The sequence below is a fragment of the Quercus robur genome, chromosome 8, assembly GCF_932294415.1.
Source record: "Quercus robur chromosome 8, dhQueRobu3.1, whole genome shotgun sequence".
NCBI lineage: Eukaryota > Viridiplantae > Streptophyta > Magnoliopsida > Fagales > Fagaceae > Quercus > Quercus robur.
Genome location: NC_065541.1, coordinates 15,937,678 through 15,962,075, shown reverse-complemented (window position 1 = coordinate 15,962,075; position 24,398 = coordinate 15,937,678). Strand labels below are relative to the sequence as shown.

The window sequence follows — 24,398 nt, the reverse complement described above, 5'->3', positions numbered from 1 at the left end:
CAGTGTTTGGTTGTATGCATGAAAAACTATATAAAATATTTTCCAGTGTTTAGCACAATGTAAAATGAAAAAAAAAAAAATTATTAAAAAGTTAAAACTTTCTTTTATTAAGTTCCAAAAAATACATATCTTGAATAAAGATAAACCATCCATAACATAGATATATTTCTTCAAGGAATATATTCAAGGCACCCATAAATATATAATCTGAATAACGAAAAAAAGCCTCCATCATACCAAAAAATAAAATGATAAAGAATCATCCATAACATGGATATATTCCTTCAAGGAATATATATTGAAGGCATGTGCTGTAATACATATACTGAATAAGAAACATCATTCATAACAACACAAAAGGGGCAAAGCAACCATAACATAGATATGTTACTTTCATAACATAGATTATCATAATATTTGTAACGCCCCAAAATCATAAGCAATAAAAGTCTATTTAATCTAAATAATCCATAAAAAAATATTAAATGAAAGAAACCAACAATCTAAAATCTTATCACAAATGTCAGAGCTTTAATCCACCAAAAACAAAACATCCTTAAAATAATTCTCCAGTACAAAGTTTAATGTCATAAAAATTATAATAAACTTCTCAGTTCCACAAAATAATTCATAATTGTTGTCTTTCACAAGTCTCTACTCCAATAATTCCTCTAATGTATCTGTAAGGGGAAATAAAGAGGGGTGAGATAATTCAATAAGTGGAATTCACTAACATTAGGGTGTGGGAACAAACCTTTCAAATAAATAATTCTTTCAACAAATTCATAACTTGTAACTCACCAATATTTTGTCATCAAATATTTCACATAAAAAAAATAATATATTTATATTGTGAGCCATCATAATATATATACCATCATATAAACAATTTCCTAGGCTTTTCTCGTGGTCAACGTTTACGTCTCGTTGACAGAATTGTGTTGTCCCTTTTTTGAGATTGGAACCTCTTTTACATCCCTTTTCTTAAGAATGACTCATTTGGAACCTAAAGGTGCACTCCTTTGCTAAGGAGCTTCCCTTTTTGGATCTTCAATAGTATACTCCCTTACTAAGGAGTTATCAAATGTGCATTGTCCCCTTATCTGGGACAATCTCTTACTAAGGACTAGCTGCAATATGATTGTCCCTTGCTAAGAACTAAATACCATATTGAGCTTCTAATCACGACTTGCCATAGGTTTTCAAAACATATTCAATATGCTCACAAAAATAATCCATTCATAATTCTCAAAAAAATATAAAGATATATTCACACATACAAGTTTAACTAAATTTAGGTTGTCCCACAAGTTTTTCATAAAACGAATAGTAAATGTGCATATCAAACATTTATAAGATATCAATTTATATATAGAATAATCAACATATTTCCTTGATATAAAATAGTTTAATAATCAACACTGTTTTGGGAAAACCCCCAAAATTAGTAAACATCACTTACCTCTTAGTTGCAAAAGTAAAAGAAATCAACCTCCCTTGAATCACAACAATTCAGTAAAATTAGAACCTAGCAACACCAAAAAATAGGTTCATCAATACAAAATTTCCCACTTAAAAATCTATTTTCACACTTAAACGGTTTTATCCTAGACAATATTGATATATCCAAAATTCTCCATTTATTCACCTAATTATCCAATTCACTTTCAGTTTTGATCAGATTTTTGGACTTAAAAATATTGCTACCTAATCAGATTTTTTCATTAAGGTAATCATAGATATTCATGAAACTTCAATATGGTCGAGTAATGAATATCTGATCAATCTAAATGTAACAGCCATATGTTTTATTCATATCCATTCACTTTAATATTATATATATTCAACCTAATATTGAAGCCACGTGATAGCCTTAATTCATCAATCTAGTGGCTTTGTATTCCCTCTTGATGCCGTTGGAATCTATTCACTCTAATATGATATATATTCACCCAATATTGGAAGCCACGTGATATATATACATATCTGATCAGCCCAACATTTATATCTATTAGTCAAATAGTAGCAGCCACATATTATACTTCTTTCACCCAATGACCCAAAACTCCCTTGATGCTGTAAAGCATAAGGACACTGTTGGACACTTATTTGGACAATGAAAATGGTAGTGAAAAGAGTGAGACTATAAACAACTATATATAAACCACAAAGCAACCCTTTTTTCCTTTCACATGGTGACAACTTTAATTGATAAGTCCAAGCCTATTACTCTATCAGGCACAAATTCAAAGCTTCCTGACATATTGACCATTCTTTATCTAATATAATACAATTATATGAGCTATTTTCTATTAGTACAATGATAGTCTAGGTTCATAACAATTGCTAGCTATTGACTATTCAAACTTCTTAAATCTAGAGCATGAGAAAATCATACCTGTAGACTCCAACTCAATGCCACAGTGAAGAAAGGCAAGGTTCAATAGTCGGCTGAAGCAAAAGGAGGCAGCATCAAAAAATACACGTGTAACTTAAGAGGAAATAGGCTAGGGTTTTCAAGGTCTATATATTTACTTATGCCACCTCACTTGGGCTTCATATTCCATAGTATTTATCTTATTATTATTATTTTTATTTTTTAATATCTTAGGTCCAAATCAATTTAATCCATTTAATTGTAGGTCTCCTTTATAATTTATGTATAATAATTTAATTGGTATCAAAATTATGGAATGTTACAATATTACCACCATCCAAAATATAACATCGTTTCATAACCATCCCAAACCATGCCAGTCAGTGTTGCATAACCATCCATAAGCACACTTATAATAACAAAACCCTAAGATTACGACAATATAGCTAACATTAATACATAACCTTCCAAAATATTGAATTGTTCCATAATTAATAACCCAAAGACTACCATAATACCACTAATAACACGGTTCACAAAACATATCCAGTGACCTCAAGTTAGAAGGTTTTGTTGAAAAATTTCTCCATTTTTAGCCATAAAAGCCCTTCCTGCCTTTTCACCATTAACCAAATGATCAAAAGTTTTAGCAAAGATTTCTACTTCAAAGCCTTCAACATTCATCACTACTTTATAAAGCTCATTTGTATCAACACTGCCCAAACAGAATATTAACTTTAGGGGGTTAAAACTTAAATCCACATTCTAAAATTTCAATGTGTAAAATTCAGAACCCCTAAACTTAGAGGTGTAATTTGCACTTTTATAAATGTCAAAGAAGAAAATGACCCATTTGCTTGGTCCGGTAATTATTCCCATTTTATGTGGGTATTCAACACAAGGAAATTACTAAAGTCTAAAAAGAGTATAAACTAAAATATGCCTATAAGTAAATAAAACATACCTAAAAATACATTTAATTAATTGTAGTATCCTATCCTCTCATTTTTCAAGAATTGTGGTGTTATCATGTCTTGTCATGTTGTGTTCATGTCATTGTCAGTGTTCATGCTTCATGGTGTTTCAAAACTAATCTCTACTATACTTAAATTACTCTCTCTCTTCTTTATGTATAACATAATGTTCTCTCATGACTCATGATGATGAAATGATGAAAAGGCCAACTAGAATGTTCAATAATCTCTCTCAAGTTTTTGCTAAGAGAAAATCTGAGACCTTAAACTGTGATATGATAAATGGTGAGTTGTAGAAAGAAAAAAAAATGATTAATTTATGTAAAAGTAATAAACAACTACCCACAATCTGTCACATCATAATGGTGATAAGGTTCTGGCAAAAAAATTTATGGTCCCAAAAAGACACTTATGTTAAACAGTCTCACAAGAGTTGATATACGGTCTTTGCGCATAAATTTTGTCCAATTAGCTTTGTTATTTTCCTTCTAAGTCTTGCCAGTGTCTGTCATGCAGGCCTAACCTGTAAACCAAGTCAAATTTTCCGCCTACCCAACAACTTGTGGAGAAGATTAGAAATTCTTTCTAGAAAGGAACAAAAGACAAAATTCTGAGTCACTTTAATATGTGAGACAAGGCACATCTCTTTCACCATTTCAACAAGTAGCGTATTTTGATTTTCATTTCTCTTTCACACGTTTCAAATCCTACACCAATCGGTAGAGACTAGGTTTGGGTCTAGTGCCACTAGACCCGTTGATATAAGAACACGTGTTTATTTTTAAACATGTGTCACCATCTTAACGGATTGAGTGCACTAGATGCATGGTACCTAAGCCTCACCCAATAAATAAAACATGGGACACCTGGACTCGAATCTATTGATACATGAAATACTATTAACTTATTCACAAATGTAGAATTCTCATGGACTCATACTACAAGCCTTTTTTGTGGCATCAAAGTGATTCATAGTATACTGAACTCCATTCCAATTGCTCAACTGGCTCCGAATTGGCTTAGTTTAACTTAACATCAAAGATAAGAGAGAGCAATAGAGATGAATTCTTTTATGTTTCAGGTTACCATCTTACTTCTTCTATTCTCTTCTTGCACCAATGCAGCAGATAGCATTACTCAATCCCAGACAGTCAGTGAGGGCAGGACATTGGTTTCCGCAGGTGGAAGCTTTGAATTGGGTTTCTTCAGTCCAGGTAGTTCCAACAACCGTTACTTGGGAATATGGTACAAGAATATCCCAGTTACAACAGTTGTTTGGGTAGCAAACCGAAGCAACCCAATCAAAGACTTGTCTGGTGTGTTGATGATAAACAGCACAGGCAATCTTGTTATTCTTAGCCACAATACTAGTATTGTTTGGTACGCGAATTCAACAAAACAGGCTTCAAATCCAGTAGTACAGCTTTTGGATACTGGGAATTTAGTACTAAGAGATGGGAATGATGGAAATTCAGGAAACTATTTGTGGCAAAGCTTTGATTATCCTTCTGATACATTGTTACCAGGAATGAGGGTTGGATGGGACTTGAAATCCGGTCTTGACCGGACTTTATCAGCATGGAAGAACTGGGATGATCCATCTCCTGGAGACTTTACCTGGGGAATAGAACTTCATGACAATCCTGAAGCAGTTATGTGGAAAGGCTCGGTGGTGTACTACAGGAGTGGCCCGTGGAATGGCCTTAGATTCAGTGGTGCACCGGATTTAAGGCCCAACCCTGTTTTCGAGTTCAATTTTGTCTCGAATGAGAACGAGGCTTACTATGAGTACCACCCCATAGATAAATCAATAATCTCAAGAATGGTTATGAACCAAACCAACTATTCCCGTCAACGCTTTATTTGGGTTGAAGCAGATTCAACTTGGAGCCTGTATGCATCTGTGCCTAGAGACAATTGTGACAGCTACAACCTCTGTGGTGCCTATGGAAATTGTATCATTGGTGATTCACCAATCTGTCAGTGTATGAAAGGATTCCTGCCTAAATCACAAGAAACATGGAACCCAATGAACTGGTCTCAAGGATGCGTACGCAGGACTCAATTGAGTTGCCAAGATAAAGATAAAGATGGGTTTCTTAAATTTGGTGGGCTCAAGTTGCCAGATGCTACAAACTCTTGGGTGAGCAAAAATATGAGTCTTGAAGAATGCAGGATCAAATGCTTGAACAATTGCTCATGTATGGCTTATACAAATTCGGATATCAGAGGAAGAGGCAGTGGCTGTGCCATCTGGTATGGTGATCTAACTAATATCAGACAACTTTCAGATGGTGGGCAGGATCTATATGTTCGAATGCCTGCTTCAGAGTTAGGTATCTAATTGTCTTCTTTCTTATTTCTCTTTTGAATATCTGTTGCCATAGCTTCTTCTTTTTTGGCTGAGTTTTAATTGTATTTGCTTTGATTGTCCATACTGACACAGGAGAGGCCAAAACGGAGCAAAAGACAAGGGTTATAGTGATAGTTGTAGTTGCACTTGTCGCTGCCATAGTTTCTGGGATGTTCATAACTGCCTACATCACTTGCAAAAGCAGGACAAAGTTCAGAGGTAATGTGACCTATTACCTGCAGAAAACATATTTGCCATATTGTTTAATTGAACTTCTTAGAAATGTATGGAGTTACTAATTTTCCGAAAAACAGGAAAACTATGATATGTGCGTATCCACTTGTTCATGATAAAAATGCATAGCAATCAGAAAGAATTTATTACAGATATATCCATGATTAAGATTTAACCAAGATTTTCCTTAAACTCGACCCTCTTGTATTGTCCATATAACTTGGCAACCCCGACTTGAGTTAGAGACATATATAATTAATAAATTAATCAAAATTACCGATTTCTTGTTTTTTTTTTTTTTTTAAATGGGTTTGAATTGTGAGCCAAAAAGATCACATGGTCATATTAAGAGCAGGATGGCCACAGACCAGGTATATAGGTCGGGGCCATGGTCATATTTGCAATATATTTACAAATCTATACGATTTTATTAGTACTCTTAAAAGAATTGGCCCCTCCTTAGATTCGCCACTAACCATTGCCACACTAAATAGAGCAATATCATTGAATCAGTAAAACCATGACGTTTTGCTAGGAGTAAGTCATTTTTTTATGCTTTTCATATTATTGGTAAATTTCCAGGCTATGGTTCTGGCTTGGTTAAATGGCTCCTGATCAGGTTATAGTCTGGTTGACTAATATGTATTTACTCCAAAATGAGTTATAGCTATCATATTTATTTCTCACATAATGTAAATCCCCTTTTTTTTCTATTAGAAAAAATGGAGAACAGTGTGATCATAGATCGGAGCATTGGAAGCCAAAAAGAAGAGTTGGATCTCCCATTCTTCGACCTAGCTACAATTGAAAAATCCACTGACAAATTTTCAAGCAAATACAAGCTTGGGGAAGGTGGATTTGGACCTGTATACAAGGTAACTTACAACATTCTTGTTTAAGGACTCTAAGAAAAAGTAGCACTTATCATACTCAGTATATGGTAACCTTCCTACAAATGTGAATTTCTAGGGTACACTAACAGATGGACAAGAGATTGCTGTAAAGAGGCTTTCACAAAGTTCTGGGCAAGGATTGAATGAGTTCATAAATGAAGTACTATTGATTGCCAAACTTCAGCATCGAAATCTTGTTAGGCTTCTTGGTTGTTGCATTGAAGGAGAGGAGAAAATGCTAATCTATGAATATATGGCCAACAAAAGTCTAGATTCCTTCATTTTTGGTTTGAATCTCTCAAAACATAATTATTTTAGTTAGATATATAATTCTGTTATGGTTTTTCCAAAGAAGATAGAACTTGTGCTTTTTATTTGTTTTATAGTTCAAGATGGACTCTTACTAACATAACTGAGAAACTTGTTAGATGAAGAAAGAGGCAAAATTCTACCATGGTCTAAGCGGTTCCACATTATTAATGGCATTGCTAGGGGGCTTCTTTATCTTCATGAAGATTCCAGACTAAGGATTATACACAGAGATCTTAAAGCAAGTAATGTGTTACTTGATAGTGAGATGAACCCAAAAATATCAGATTTCGGTTTGGCTAGAACCTTTGAGAAAAATCAAACTGAAGGAAACACAAATAGAGTAGTTGGAACTTAGTAAGTATTAGTTTAAAAAAAAAATTATTTAATCTAATTCTTTTATTGTCATTATTAGTCTATATTTATTATAATTGACACGTTTCATTCTTAATGGTGTTTTGCAGTGGATACATGGCACCTGAGTATGCCATTGATGGGCTTTTCTCAATAAAGTCTGATGTTTTTAGCTTTGGGATATTATTGCTAGAGATAGTAAGTGGAAAGAAGAATAGAGGGTTTTTCCATCCAAACCATAGTCTTAATCTCATTGGACATGTGAGGATCCAAAAACTTTACATTTATATTTTACATATAATGAAGCAATTAGTGATGGAAGTTTCAATTTTTTTTAGGCATGGAAATTATGGAGAGAAGGTAGGCCTTTGGAACTAATTGATATGTGCTTTGACGACTCTTGCACTCTACCGGAGATGTTGCGTTGCATCCATGTTAGTCTCTTATGTGTGCAACAGCATCCTAAGGATAGGCCTAACATGTCATCTGTGGTTATGATGTTAGGCAGCGAAAGTTTACTATCTGAACCTAAAGAACCTGGTTTTCTTATTGGAAAAAATTCACTTGATGCAGATTCATCATTGAGCAAGCATCAATCATCTTCAACCAATGAGATGTCTATTACACTACTAGAGGCTCGATAAAGGATCATTCTATTATATGTGTCAACAATATTGTTCACTATACTTTTAGTAACTTAGTATTCTAGTATTCCAATACTCGAGTATGTTGTGTTAATCTTCTTTGACACTAGAATTTTATGATTCATTTTGCACTAGTTAAGAAATTTGAATTCTTCTCAAATAACAAATGAATCGAAGCCACGTCTAAGCTACCAGGACCAATTGTTGGTGAAGAAATAAGTAGTTTTGAGAATTCAAATTGTGAATCAAATAGGTCTTCTGTCTTTCCTTTCACAACTAAAATTGATGTTGCTAGAAAAACAAATATTGTAGGGTTAAGTCTATAACATGACATCCGTTAAAGTAAATATCTTTCGTACAAAATAACATGATGGAATCAACAACTCACTCGACGTAACTGTTACCAATATGCTTATGCCCTTGCTCTTCAATGGACTGCACAATCAACCCTCTCATTAAGAGCTTCACCAATAGATTCTTATCTAAATTTCATCCAAATAATGTCGAAGAACACCAAGGTCATTTGGCCCATGGGCAAGGACTCAATAGCATCAAGAAAGAGATGGTCTCGACTCTCGACACATGCATCTTCATCGGATTGGCAGAGGTCAAATTTGGATTTGGGTCTTGAATTAATATGCGCCTCCCTCTTTCTTTCTTTCTTTTTTGCATTTTTTTTGTTCTTATCAATTTGGGCCTTGATTCGCACAGGTTGTTGTTGCGACTCCAGCCCACTTTAGCGGCAAGAAAGACACATTGAAGTGCAAGACTTCTATTAGAAATAGGAGACCATGATGCTGTTGGAAAAATAAGAGGCGTCTAGGTTATTAACCTAGTAAATAAATAGAATTTTATGTGTTAGTGTGTGCCAAAGTGTGTTAACCAACTACCACTGGACTTATTACTCAAAAAAAAAAAAAAAACTACCACTGGACTTTTTTTTTTTTTGACAAGACACTTAACTTGCCATAAAGATTTACGAAAGTGAGCAACCAACCCCCAATCGAATGTGAAGCGGCATTTTGTGGCTACTGGCTAGTGCTCGCCCTGGTCTTTAACAATTGATGACCAAGGGTGATGTGATGGCAATTTGTGAACCAAAGCGAAGATAAATATACTTTATATAGTATTATTTTGGTAGCATTGTCAAAGTAAAAATAATAAAATACCTTCCTATTGTTAGGACAATTATCATATTTTCTTCTAAATTTTCAAATGTTGCCTAACACATCCATGTATTTAGGACAAAATTGTTATTATTATTATTATTATTCACACTTAAATTGATCCACATAGCACAAGCATGACATATATGACTCTACTTTTATTATTAAAAATAATTATGGTAAGAAAATTTTATTGTAGTAATATTTGTTTATGTCAACAACATTTTTACAATAATTTTACTACAAATTCTACGTGGTAAGCTGCTATTGATTATAATATTGACCCACTACTAATATCACTTTTTTTATACACAAGTAACAACTAGGCAACTAGGTTTTGTTGTGAAATTATTATACAAATAATATAAACATGGTATTTTTCTTTTAGAAATAGAGTTTTATAGAATGAATATGTTAATGTACTTCTAGTGTGTGCCACATGGCATAAGGAAAAAAATATTAAAATTTAAAAAAAAAAAAAAAAAAAATGAGATGTCATCCAATTAATGTAATCATACTGGTATAATAAAGTTTATATAAGGTAATACATAATATAATATGATATAAACACATACGGATATATCAATATTATTATTCTTATTTATCTATTGTTTTGAATTCAATAAAGGATAATATTTATTATACATTGTCTATTACACCCCATTGTACGCACATTTTAGTTTTTGAATTGAAATCGTAACTTCATTAAATTGTGTATAGTTTATGTAGTAAGGTGTGTGCATTAATAATTACTCTTCGTTAAATTGGATGAGATCTACACGTGTAGTGCCCAATAACTAATAACATAGGAATGAAATTGATCGCTCAAGCCCTAATGGTTGAAAAAAAAAAAAAAAAAAAAAACTTAAATGACAATCCCACTAGTACTACATTTTGGACCGAAAGGAAGAAAAAAAAAATCTCTAGTCGCAATCTCATTCACTATCAATCAACTTCCAGTTTAGCAGAATGGTCACTGGTCAGCAATCTTTTAAGACTAGAAAATGATGCTCCAATAATGGGGTCGATGTGGAAGTTCATATATATGGTATATATTGGCAGTAAGTGGCCATTACAACTTTACAACAAATATTTGTGGTATCACATTTTTCATGATTAATTCTAGTATTAGTCACTACTCACTACTCACTAGTGACAATTCCTTCTCCTGTTTTGTACTGAAAATCTCGAATCTCTATTCTAATTGGTGATGGACTATGCCTGAGATGTTGCATTTAGGACCTGAATAAAGCTAGTCATATACACACTTGGTATATAAGTCTTACCCAGGTTATACAAGTTTCTTGGATTAGCTGACAATTAATTCTTTCCAATTTTTGAATTTAATTGGGAGTTGTACGATCAAAATGGGAAGAAAAAAAAAAGGGGTTTTTGGTAGATTTAACTTGCTTATTTGATATGCAAGAGTAGTGATAAACAAATGAGGTTTCATATTTTTCAGGAATGGATATTGTGGAAAGAAGACACAGCTTTTGGAACTAGCTAGTTGGTCATGACTTCATGCAATGCGTTCTCCACTATATCAGATTTGTGTTGTACTACTACTGCATCCACATTAGTCTTTCATGTGTGCAATAGCATTCTGGATATAGGCAAACATGTTATCTGTAATTATGAGAAAAAGATTTACTTGAGGTAATTTCTTCATGGAGCATGAATCGTCTTCAACCAATGATGTAATTGTCACACTGTAAAGAGCCTTGATGAGCATCCTATAATCAATGCGTCTCTCGCTTTTTATCATTAACTTTATGTCTCCTAATATATATGTGAGATAAGTCCTGTTTGCACAAGCTAGAATTGAGCTCAAAAAAATGTGGGGGATAGAATTGGGAAATGCTACAATCCCCGAATTGTTTAGAATTACAATGTTAAATTATATGTTTATTATGCATGTTAAATTTTGCATTCTTTACTATCAAACCTAAAACTATTTTGTTTAGTAAAATTTTAAAATAAGAAAATTAAAACCATAATTTTGAACTTTTTTAGATGAGATGAGAGCTATAAGTAAAATATATGTCGGCAGTACAGGACCTTGTCACGTTTCATTATCTTTGTTTCAATGAGTGCATACCGATTTGAGGTGTAGCAGCAAAATTATTGTTTTATCAGTCAATTTTAAGTGAAAATTGAACGCATGCTGGCAAAAGTGGTGGCCAAGCTAATCTGAGAGCTGTGCTACCACCACGTGGCTAGAGTGGACATGGCCCTATGATGCCACATGGTCTTGAAGTGAATATAATAAAAAGGTAATTATGTAGATACTACAAGTTTTATTATATTGAGCTTACAAACTGATGTGTTACTAATCATAAAAGTTAATTCAATTATGAAGTTGTCGAAACCCACCAACCAAATTCATTACTACATTAGTTTGTAAGTTTTATGTGGTAAAATTAGTAGTACCTTTGGTATTTTCCGTAACGAAATCGGTCTTCTTCCTTTTTTTTTCTCCTAATGATGAAGATTTTGTTTATAACTTTCTGAACAAGGCAATAGGATTGAACATTATGGAGAAGAAGACAGTGTATAGGATTCGTAAAGTAAAAGCCAATGTTTCATTTTATGTCTTAAGTGGGCCTCATCTATGAATTATGAAGGATAATAAAGGTGAGATGGAGGTTTCTCATGATAGTCCAAGGGAAACCTATCCTTTCCTCATCACAGTATGAAAAGCTAGTTAACTTTATTTGTAGGACAAAAGGGCCCATGAAGAAAGCAGTATTCTCTTGAATAATTGAAAGTTTTCCCATGCCAATATCAATCTGCTTTGAAGGGGCATATACCCTAAAATGTGCCCTTTTGAGAGCGTCAGAATCCCGAAAGAACAAAGTAACAACAACAATAGTAAAACAAGATCTAAAACAGTTCAGAGTTCAGTACAGGTTTTGAGATCAAAGTGATATTTGCTTTCAAAAAATTACACACTATTGATTAATTTGTTTAGAGAAGATATAATCATATCATGTGTACCGCAATTTATCACATTAGGCATGGTAGTCTTACATGCATGTTGATTTGACAGACCGGTACTCATTACTTTATCCAACATTTTTATTTTAATAATTCAGTAGTTTTTTGCAATTCAATAATTAAGGAAAGAAAAATTTAAACCTTAGATGTCTTTGTGAAAAATATTAGGAGGTATCATCTAACCTATCTAATATAGAAGTAAGTCAAGTAACACAAATAATAATCAATTTTCTTCTATAAAAAAAAAATAACAATCTATTTTCGATGATTTATTTTTACTTATACCCTTTTTTAAGCCAACCTAACCAGGTCATATCCATACTTAATTCGAACTTTTGCAAGGGATACTGTTTTAAAATTTAAAACTTTACTTTTTTTTATTGACTAAATTTTATTGTATATTAAAAATATTAAATTTTTATATATAATAAATTAAATATTTATATATAATATTTCGTCATATTAAGATTTTCTTTCAAATTAATTACTTATTTTTCTTTAACTAGCATGTTATATTTTATTCTTAAAACTCTATATGTTTATTTATATTTATATGTAATTTAAATTTATTTCATATTTTAAATTTGACAGGTGCACCTATTTTCTTTCTGCTAGTGTGGAATTATGCATTAGTGGACTATTAAAAGTAATTATTAGATTGTAAACTTAAGTATTTTTTTAGTATGTTGGCTGTTCTTTCATTTGTATTAAAAGAAACACACACAAAAACCAGTTGTTACAAAGTATTTTTAAGTTATCTGTTGCTATATTTTCATAAAATAAAACATGTTCACCAATTTGTTGTACAAAATTTGTTCTAAAATATTATGCTCCATTAGCTCAAATTGTTGTTACAAAAAAAAATTATATCTCATCCCATATCTTTGTCACACATTTCTCTATTATATTTTGATTAATCTATACAGTTGTAAACACCCCCATTTTGTAACCAAACACTTACTAAAGGATGAAATTGTAATTTTAAAACACACATAGAAGGGAAAAAAAAAAAAAAAGAGGGATTCGTTCCCTATTTTCCAAGCCCATTTGTAATTTCCTAACCAAAGATGCATACGCTAGAGTGGCGTATGCCACTTACGGTCTGTTTGGATACCGTTTATTACTAAAAACTGAAAACATTGTAGTAAAATAATTTTTAAATGTGTAAATAGTGCCGTGGGACCCAGTTTTAAAGAAAAAGTTGTTAAATATGATACTTGTGGGTCCCGTGAATAGTGCATGAGACTCACAGCAAAAAACACTTCTACTGGGAAATGAGCAAAACGCGCTTCCCAAACGGAGGCTTAAAGACAAGGACCCTAAAATCATCACTCTACTAATTCCATTTGGTGATTAATTTTCACCAGCTCTATTTCTATTTGGTGATCAATTCAGAACACCATCATTTTTAGAAAAGATAAAAAATAAAAAAATTCTTTTTTCTTTTTATACAAGATAGAGATTTTACTATAGCCTAATCTATGTGTATATGTATATGAAGCTTTCTCTGAAGACTTGAACCTCGGCACTTAAAAGATTTTTCTAATGGCTAATTATTTTATAAAATATTTCTCAAAAGGCAAGAGAACATTTGAAAGATTTCTTGGCCCATTGCTCAAATATATCCTTTGTGGATGTGGTAGACCAAATAGTAAAAAAGTTAATTAATCCAAAGATCCAATATTAATTCTTCACAACTAGCTGGATGATTTGGAGCAAGTGCATGTAATGAAGACAGCCACAGTTTGCCACATCCTAATCCTCCTATCCTAGCAAAGTTTGTTGTTGCTTGTGCTTTGGAATATTTAGAAGTTAACCATGAAGGCCTCCATTGAGGAGTTTTCTATGTAATTCATATTTTATTTTGAAATTTTGTATTTAGACTCTATGATGGTTAGATACGCCAAAATGGGGATATACCCCTTTCGCCCAAAAGTTCCAGTAAAATGCCTCATTTCTGAAATTATTTAGCAATATGCCCCTGTTTTAAAACTTGATTTGTTTAAAATCGAGTTTCAGTAAGGAACTCGAGTTCCACATTTTTTTTTTTTTAATAAGTTTGATTTGTCTATAACTCGATTTTCTAAAAATCGAGTTTTACATTGAAACTCAATTTTTAGAAAATCGAGTTTCAAAATAGGGGCATATTCCTAAATAGTTTCAGAAATGGGGCATTTTGCTAAACTTTTGGACGAAAGGGCAATTTCCTCTTTCCCTATCTAACTAGGCCATTTTGGCGTAGTTAGATAGGGAAAAAGGAAATTATGTTAGCTGATATAGATCCAGTGTTATATGTTTGAGATGTTGTTCTAGTCGAATTTGGTTGGAGAAGTCTTCTTCAAAGACAGTAAATTGAGTGATTTATATTTTTGAGATTTTCTTATTTTTTTTCTTTTCAATTAGATTAAGTGATGACTCCATAGGTAAAACAAAACTCTCAAATATGGAGGGTAAAAGGCTATCAGTTGAATAACTTTTTTTGGGACTCACATTTTGACCCTATGCAATTTAATTTGATCATAATTCCCACAGGTATCAAAATCTTAGGGGGTGTTTGATTCATCAATTTTCATAACTCATATCTCTGTTTTCATAACTCATAACTCAAAAATGGTGTGACCCATAGCTAGAAGTCCGTTTGGTACCACCATAACTCTGTTTCCATAACTCAATTGTCTGATTTTTGAGTTATGAGTTATAGAAACTGAAAACACATTTTAGCTGTTTTCAGTTTCCATAACTCATAACTCAATGACATTTTCGTAAATAACACTACATGGAAGGACCCACTGTCAAACTTTAGCTGCAACTTTTGACCATCTCTTTTTTTTTTTTTTTTTCTTTCTTCACTAGGTTCGGTGCGTTTCTTCATCTTCTTTTTTTTCTTTTTCCTTTCACACTAGGTGGCATCTTCTTCCTCCTTCTAATCTGGGTTTCTTTTTTTCTTCTTCTTCTTGTTCTTCTTTCACTGGGTTCGGTGATCTGATCTAGGTTTTTTTTTTTCTTTTTTCGCTGGGTTCGGTGATACTGAAAAAAAAAAAAAAAAAAAAAAAAAAAAAAAAAACCTACACCGAGTGACAGGTATGGGGCCCACAAACAATGTGAGAAATATTGAGTGATGACAAGTGAGTGGTGGTGCCAAACGAGTAGGGTATTTTAAGTGATAAGTGATGAGTAATGAGTAACGAAAATTGAGTGATGAAAAAAAGGGATCCAAACACTGCCTTAGAACGCGAATTCTCTTGTCACCAGGCAACAACTAGTTAGGGAGAGGATGACCAAGCTTTTTACGTGGCTTTCCACCTTTCCCATCTTGTGCAAAGAAGGAAAGTGTTCTCATGCTACAGGCAGGAACAACCAAACTCTATCTTGAGATAATGGTGGGTTCCAATTTTCATAGCATTGGTACTTGATGAAGCCAAATTCGTCAGTTAATAGGTTCGTTCATATGGATTCTGATGATAATAAGTTCGAGACCTGCAAAACAATCACGAAGGAATTTCCCTCTACTTGGGTCATCAGCGTGATGCTAGCCGATGAGCCTCTAATGACAAAGTCAGATGATGATTGAGAGAGAGCAATATATGAGAGTATGTTACTTATAGTGTGAATTTTTACCTTCTCTTAGGTTCTAAGGTAGTTTATATGGATTTCTGTCTTTCTAGCCATTGGAGGTCTTCAATGGTGGCCTTAATGGCTTTGGTAACGCCTCTAATGATTTAATGGTGAGATTTGATGATCCTGCCAATGGTTATGTTAACACGTGCTTCTGTTGGTAATGGTGTTTTGGTCGTCCAAAGACCTGTGTAGATAACGAGAATTTATTAGTTCATCAGTACTCATTACTCATGCTTCTAAGATGATAAAGCTCAATTTTCCCAATTTTTATCGAGAAGGAGATCCTACCATTTATGCAGAACGGAATAGTTTTTTTAAGCTTCATGAAACACCCTCGGAGGATCAAGTTAAACAAATATTAGTAAATGGGTACACCAACTTATAATAGTCAGGCTGTCATATTAAAGGAAGTTAAACAAATATTAGTAAATGGGTACACCAACTTATAATAGTCAGGCTGTCATATTAAAGATATCTAAATTTGGCTTTAATTTTTATTTTTGTCTCTTTCATTTTATTAACTATCCGTACAATTTATCATATCATAACGTTGCCATATTAGGATATCTTTTCTTTTTTGGAGTAAAAATGTGGAAATTTTATTGAATAACACCATAGTATTACATCAACAGCTAATGCAGGCCTAAAAGCTAGAAGAACATTCTCCAACCAAACTGAGACACATACATGGTCTAATAAAGCAAACATTGGAAAAAGGAAAAGGTAGAAACCGAGCATAGAACATTCAAATATCTTCAATCTAGTGTCCATATAAGTAGTTGTGTTTCTCAAAAAAAAAAAAATAAATAGTTGTAGGATTATGGTATTGCTGTATCACTTTGATTAAAGCCATGTCACCCCATTCAAGCACAACATCGATCATAAATGCTAGGCTCCAAATAGAAATCATATTAAAAATATCTAAATTAAGGGTTATTTGTTTTCCTCTTTCCTTTAATTGAGTACCAGTGCTACCACCAATTACGCATTTGGTGGTATGGTTTTGATTCTTGGAATGCCCCATGTATTGGATGTTGTTTATTAACGAAGCTTTGATGCTTAAAAAATTTGGATCTCATCTCTGAGTGTCTTTAAAATATTTGCTAATTAATCATTTTAAGAAAGTTTTAATACCACATTGATGAGAAATATAAAAACTATAAAAATATTTCATAAAATATTGCCTTTTACCACTTCATCTTGAGTTTCTCAGAAGGAGAGAGATGGCTGGTCACCACGACTTCAAATCCTTTTCTTTTTTTAAAGTAGTGTCTTGTTTGTTTTTGTTGGTCATAAATTTCAATTTGATTTTAACTTTGACTAGTCATAAGTTGTACTCGTATACTAGTATTTTTTGAAGACTTATTATTCTTTTTTTTTTTCACTGTGAAATTTTTTTGAAATTTTATGCGAAGGAATAGAAAAGAAGAATACACAATATTTTTAATTCTTAGCATCAAATACAACTTTATCATCTTCTCAAAAAAAAAAAAAATAAGTAAATAAATAAAAACCTTATACAACTTATCTTACCGAAAGTTTTCATATTAACGATATTTAAATTTGGGCTTCAATTTTTATTTTGGTCTTTTTCATTTTATTAACCGCCTGTACAACTAATAGCGTTATCATATCATATCATATTAAAGATTTTTTTTTTTTTTTAGAAACTTTATTGAATAGCATCACATCATTAGATCAAGGAATTACATTGGCTACTAACGCAAGCCTAAAAGCTAGACGAAGAGCCTCTAACAAATTGAACCGAGACACTATCATGGGTCTGAAAAAGACAGCCAACTTACAAGGAACAGAATTAGCAACAAAGCAAACATAGGAAAAAGGAAAAGATCAAAATCGAGTATAGAGTATAGACCATTCAAATATCTTCAAGCAATGTTCTCAAAAAAATTATTTATATATGAATATGTAAAACTTAGAAAAAAATCATTTGGAATTTAAAATTAGAATCCAATTTTACACCATATGTCTAAATTTATGTGAAGACCATACCATAATTATCCACTTAAGTTTACGTCATATGTCCACTTAAGTTTTTTAGGGGTTGTTTGGATTTGTAGTTTTCCATCACTCATAACTCTGTTTCCATTACCCATAACTCAAAAATGGTGGGTCCCACGGCTGAGTAGTTTGTTTGGATGTGCTTTTAGTTTTTATTTCCATCACTTAATTCTCTGATTTTTAAGTGATGAGTTATGAAAACTAAAAACACATTTTAAGTGTTTTCAAGTTATCAAAACTGAGTTTCCATGGCATTTTGGTAATAAAACACACATTGGTGTGACCCATTGTCAGAGAGAAGTCACACTAGCGCAACTTTTGAGAACCCCACCAACGACTTTTTCTTTCACACCAAAATGCAACCCACAAAAACTCTCCATTCCCAACTCCAAGCACTCCTCACACTTCTGAACCCTCAGCCCAGCCATGCCTACCAAGCCCCCACCTCAGTCAACCTGCGGCGGCAGAGCTTAGACCGACCAGAGCTCATACCAGCATTCCTCTCTCTCCATACCCATTTCGTCTCTTCTCCCCATCCCAATCTACTCTCTCTCCCCATCCCATCTGTGAACAGTGCTAAGCAAAAAACGAGAACCCATCAAATTGGAAAATCAAGGAACCAAAGGGGAAAATAAAAGCATTAAACCCATAAATAGGAACCCAATATCAGATAACACAACACAACCCATATACCCGCAAATTTCCTAATCAAAAAATTGGGAGGGATAAATAGCCGCAACGAGAAATAGTGAAAGCGAAAGTGATAAAGATGGAGAGAGATATTGATCTGTAGATTCTTTAGTGGAGTGCATCGTCCTGAGCTCAGCCATCACACGCGCTAATATGCTTGATCTGTCGCACTCGAGAAGGAGAGTGAAGACAAATCAAAGGAAAAAAGAAAAAGTAAAATTTTTGGGAGATTGGCACTGGGTTCGTCGAGGGTTTTGGGAGAAACAGGGCTGAAGGGAATGAAGGGAAAAAATAAATGAAATGGCTGTGTGTTACACGGGTTAGAGGAAAAAATAAATGAAATGGCAGTGTGTTACGCGGGCATGGTAACCATGAGCCTAACATGGTGCTCAGGCATGGGTCTCACAAAAAGTATAAATATTTGAGTGATGAGAAGCTGAAAATAATGTGCCAAACGTGTGGGGTTTAGGAAATTGGGGTATTTTAAGTGATGAGTGATGGTTTTTTAAAAACCAAACAACCCCTTAATCTTTGTGCCAAGTGAGTTAATAAGTGCAAAATACTATCTAATATTAATAAACTGTAGAATTAAAAAATAAAAATAAAAAAACCAATCACATATACTCAATAAAAAAATCACCACACAACAGAGATCACCACATATTCACAAAAATCACCACATGTTCTATCTTATTAAAAAAAAAATTTAAATGATCATAAGTAGTACTAAATTTAGGTAAGAATTTCAATATGTGACTAATTACGTTTACTCTTAAAAATATAATTTGACTAATTATTTATATTTTTTATGATAAAAATTGTATTTAATTTTAAATGTAGCTATATGTATGCATGTGTTACATGCTTCTTCTTTTTTTTAATAATTTGACTAATGATTTATATTTTTATAATAAAAATTGTGTTTAATTTTAAATGCACTCATGCATTTGCATGGGTTACATGCTAGTACTACTAATAACAGGATTACTTATTTGGGTTTCATCATTTTTTGTACCAAAATACCCTCTGTAAGGACCCAATTTGGTTCCCAAGCCCAAGAGTCAAAAGGATTTTGATCCAAAGAGCCCAATACAATGAATTTGTAGACAGTGAGTCAGAAAACTAGGCTCTAATGAATTGGACAACAATTATAGTGGGTCTAAATGACCTGAAAGCAAAAATAAACAAGTTTTATCCAAAGAAAATCATCCTCGGCACAATCCGAGGAGATGTGTTCTTATAAATATATATATATATATATATATATATCTCTCTCTCTCTCTTTAGAATTTGATTACAAGTCTAATTCCAATTGTTACAGTGTTTTTTCTTTTGATTTCTCCATCTCCATTCTCAATGTATTCTTTCTCTTTTATATTGTCTTCCTTCTTTCATCTCTACCCTCCACATGAAGACCGGAATTCTGGCGTTGATCCTTATTCCATCAGCACCTTTCTGAAGTATCTGGGAGTAGTTGTAAGGCTGAAAATTACTGTTCAGGTATCACTTCCACATTAATGCGGCCAGAGAGTTAGTTATAGAGCATTCAATGCAATGGTAGCAACTTTCTCTTAGATTTTTCATAGTTCTCATTTGTCTTGTGCTTCCATGATATGTATCCTTATCAATAAAATCTCCCGAAATGTTGCTTTGGAAGGCAAACTACACCTTTTGAGCAAGGTTTTCAAACCCGAACCATTCATTGAACCGTAAAAGAGAAAGGTTCAAGATTTTTGAGGTCGAACCGAGGTCGAACCGGGGTCAAACTGTGATGACATCATAATTAATTTAATAATTAATTAAAACCTAAATATAGATATTAAATTTATAAAACTAGCAAAATTGACAATATATCTATATATGTGAGGGAAATTTAATGATTTTCAAGCATATATTTAATAATTAAATAAGAAAGTTAATAAAATAAAATAATAACCATGAAAACATTAAAATTTATAATTAATTTTTGAAGTAAAGTTGAATATCTTTGAAGGATTTTAATTATAATTTTTTTATTCCTTGTAAGAGATGAATAATTTAATTAAGTAGAATAAAATTGTGTTAAGTTGTTTTTTTTTTAAAAAAAAAATTGTTAAGGGGTTGGACCGCACGGTTCTCACCGGTTCGTGTGGTCCAACCCCGGTTTTAGCGGTTCACTAAATTAACAAAAAATCCGATTTTTTATGCTTAAAAAATCGGTTTTCATGGTCCAACCTCCCGGTCCAGTCCAGTTCTGAAAACCATAGTTCTGAGCTCTGCTTTGCTTATCCGAGGAGACATTTCTTCTCAGACCACCTTTCTGGGCCCTCATAATTAGACCCCACGTCTTCATTCACTAATGCGGACTTCTATGACAACATTTACCCATCTTCGAACTACTAAATGTCCTCGGATTAGGCCCCCAGCCCGACATATATATAAATATATATTATTGGGCCTATCATACCTACACCCTCAAATTCATAAGTTCAAAAAGTTTAAATAATAAGGTTAAATATATAAAAGTACTATTTTAAACACTCCTAAATTTTAGATACTTATCCATATCCTTTAAAATTAAGTACTTTCATCTCTCCTTATCCCTTCTGAACGTCAAGTTAGTTACTAAAATCAAATGTAAATAAATGTCTCTCTTCTTCTGTTTAATCTTTTTTTTCTTTTTTCTTTTTTAAATATCTCTTTCTTTTTTCTCTCCAAGGAAGGAGTAGTCCTTTCCTATAAGATAAAATTTTGACACAAAAAATAAAATAAAAAAAGTTTCATCACACAAGCAAAGCGCATGTGGTGAGGCTATAAATATAAATATAAATATATATATATATATATATATATATATATATCTTCCTATCCCTTTCAAGCATAACATTATAAAACTCCAAACAAAAATCATATTAAATATATCTTAATTAAGGCTTCATTCCTTCTCAAAAAAAAATTAAGGCTTAATTTTTTTTTTCCCTTTCATTTAATTTAAATACCAATATTTCCACCAATTGGACATTTGATCTAGCGGTATGATTCACGCTTTGGATGCGAGAGAAAGGCCCCAAGTTTGACAATTGGAATGCCCCATTCATTGTATTTCTATACTAATGAATTTTTTATTATTAGAAAAATATTTAAAATAAAACAAAATCTACCTGTGCTTCTTGAGTTTTTGTTCTCAAGGAGAGATGGTTTGAACACCTCAACTTTGTTTTCCTTTGTTTCTTTTTTAATGACGTGTCTTGTTTGTTTTTGTTCGTCATAATTTCAATTTCATCTTAACTTTGAGTTTGAACAGTACTCATATGCTAGTACTTGTTTAAGACTTTATTTTCTCTTCTTCTTTATTTTTTTTTTATAATTTTTTTTTTCTTTTTGAAATTTATGGCAAAGAAATAAAAAATAAGAATTCACAATATTTTAAATTTCTAACTTCAAAATATCAAATACAACTTATCATCTTCTAAACAGAAAGATCTCCTACAACTTATCATAGCAAAAACTGTCATATTAATTATTGGGTTTGGTTTACATTCGGTACTTTTTTAACTAGAATCTTTTTTTTATTTTAATTAGAAACTATCACATCACATCACTTACTAACTAAATAAAATATGAAGATTGAAACCTACTACCACTTGTCATTATATATTTAAAACAACAAGAGATGTCCAGTTAAAAAATTACTAAAGATAAGTCAAACCTTAATTATTAAAGATATCTAAATTTGGGGATCAAATTTTATTATTAATTGTTTCTTTTATTTTATTAAGTACCCATACGTAGGCGTTGTTATATTAAAGTTATCTATTTTTTTGAATAAAACTTAATGCTAGAGTATAGTGACAACATACATACGTAGCAACTACGTAGGTAATACCATGGGTCATTTATTTTATAAGTCTAGTTATCTTTTAATTTGTTTTTATTATTCAATCAAAGTTAATTATGGAGTCAAGTTATTAGTAGTTTACTCGAGCCTAATAATCTGATCATAGGATGGTGTGAAATCAATTTTGGAAGTTGTCAACTATATATCCCTTTTATGATTTTATCCATTGGTTGAATCTTTCTTTCTTTTCATTTTTATTTTTTTTATTTTTTAAGAAAGAATCTTTCATTTAACTAACCTAGCAAGTCAAGGTCTGCATCAAAACTCTAGAAACTTAATTAAATAGCATCACATCATTATATCAAGAATTTACATCAGCCGCTAATGTAGGCTCAAAAGCTGGAAGAAGGGCCTCCAACAAAACAGAGACACTAACATGAGTCTCAAAAAATACCAACTTACAAGCAACAGAATTAGCAGTAGAGCAAAAATATAGGGAGAAAGAAAAGATCAAAACCAAGTATAGACCATTTGAATATCTACAAGCAAGTGTTCATAAAATAGTTGTAGGATTATCACATTGCTATATATCTCTTTGACTGAATTCAAGTCAAGTAATCCCATTCAAGTACGGATTCAGATTTTCTAGATTTCCTAAGATACTCTACCACTAGATTTCCTTAAATCATAACCACTTTTTTTTATGATTTAAACACTCTTTTATGATTTAAGGGTTTAGATTCTGTCATGTCAGTATTCTACTAACAATACTTCTAAAATAATAAAATAATATTGCAAACAAAATAATTAAGATTACTGTTAATTACCAATGCTACTATAGTTAATGCTTCATTTTTCTACCCTGTATTAATTACCAATGCTACTACCAACTGGAGAAAATATACTATGTTTCGGTAATACCAACTCAGCATCTGTTTTGGTATTTTCTATCTAATATATAAGTGACACATATTTCACAAAATCACATTAAACTACTCTAATAAATTAATCACAATCTTCTATACTATCGAGAAGATAAATTAATCATTTATTGGAGTAGTCTGATGTGGGTTTTTGAAGCAGGTGTCACTCATTTATTGGGTAGAAAATACCAAAACAAATATTGAGTTGATATTACTGAAACATGGTATACTTTCTCGTGCATTTGATCTAGTGATATGATTCTCGCTCTTAGTGTGAGAAGTCTCGAGTTTGATTCTTAGCATGTCCCATTTATTGGATGTTTGAGTGCGAGAGGTCTCAAGTTTTATGCTTAGCATGTCCCCTTAATTGGATGATGTTTACAAATGAAGTTCTAATTCTTTTTTCTTTTCTTTTCTTTTTTTAAATAAAAAAACAAAACAAACCGGGCAGCTCTCCTTCGTTTGTTGTTGTTGTTGTTGTTGTTGGTTTTTTTTTTTTTTTTTTTTTTTTTTTTTTTTAATGTGGTTTATTCAGACTTCAGAGGCTAATAAACGTATAAAAGAAGTGCACTGTTAACTTTTCCCATAAAAGAATACCACCCAATTGGACATAAATTTTGTGGCAATAAAAAAGGACAAGAGCAGAGCAACCAACCGTAATCAATAAGCCTTATTGATTGATTAAAAATTTCCAAGCTGTATAAACAATTCTAATTCAATGAGTTCTGACCAAAAAAACAAAGAAACAAAAATTATGTTAGGTGAGATCCATTATACATGAGGACTGGACAGCGTGTCAAACACTCTGGAACCTTAAACATTAACAAAACCAATGATGGTATTCATTCATTCATATATGGTGGCTCTTGAACCAATTTCTGCAAACTTTTTTCTGCCATTAAAACGAGCTTACAACACAAGGAGTTGCATTTTGTTGACCAATACATGAATTGGCTTACTGCAAATTTACCTTTGTTAAAAAAAAGTAAACTCAAGCCTGCATATAGTTTTTTATTTCCAGCACATG

General features: G+C 32.3%; 1 protein-coding gene across 1 annotated transcript in view; it reads left to right on the top strand.

Annotated features, from left to right (window-relative positions):
* Positions 1–8,281, top strand: part of LOC126695941 (receptor-like serine/threonine-protein kinase SD1-8) — a 68,179-nt gene extending 59,898 nt beyond the window's left edge. The window contains exons 9-15 of the mRNA XM_050392735.1: positions 4,397–5,687; positions 5,798–5,923; positions 6,656–6,813; positions 6,908–7,118; positions 7,260–7,497; positions 7,605–7,755; positions 7,833–8,281. Of these exons, the coding sequence (XP_050248692.1) occupies positions 4,397–5,687; positions 5,798–5,923; positions 6,656–6,813; positions 6,908–7,118; positions 7,260–7,497; positions 7,605–7,755; positions 7,833–8,138 (2,481 nt within the window). The 3' untranslated portion in view covers positions 8,139–8,281. The remainder of the gene's footprint in view (positions 1–4,396; positions 5,688–5,797; positions 5,924–6,655; positions 6,814–6,907; positions 7,119–7,259; positions 7,498–7,604; positions 7,756–7,832) is intronic.
* Positions 8,282–24,398: the final 16,117 nt, after the last annotated feature.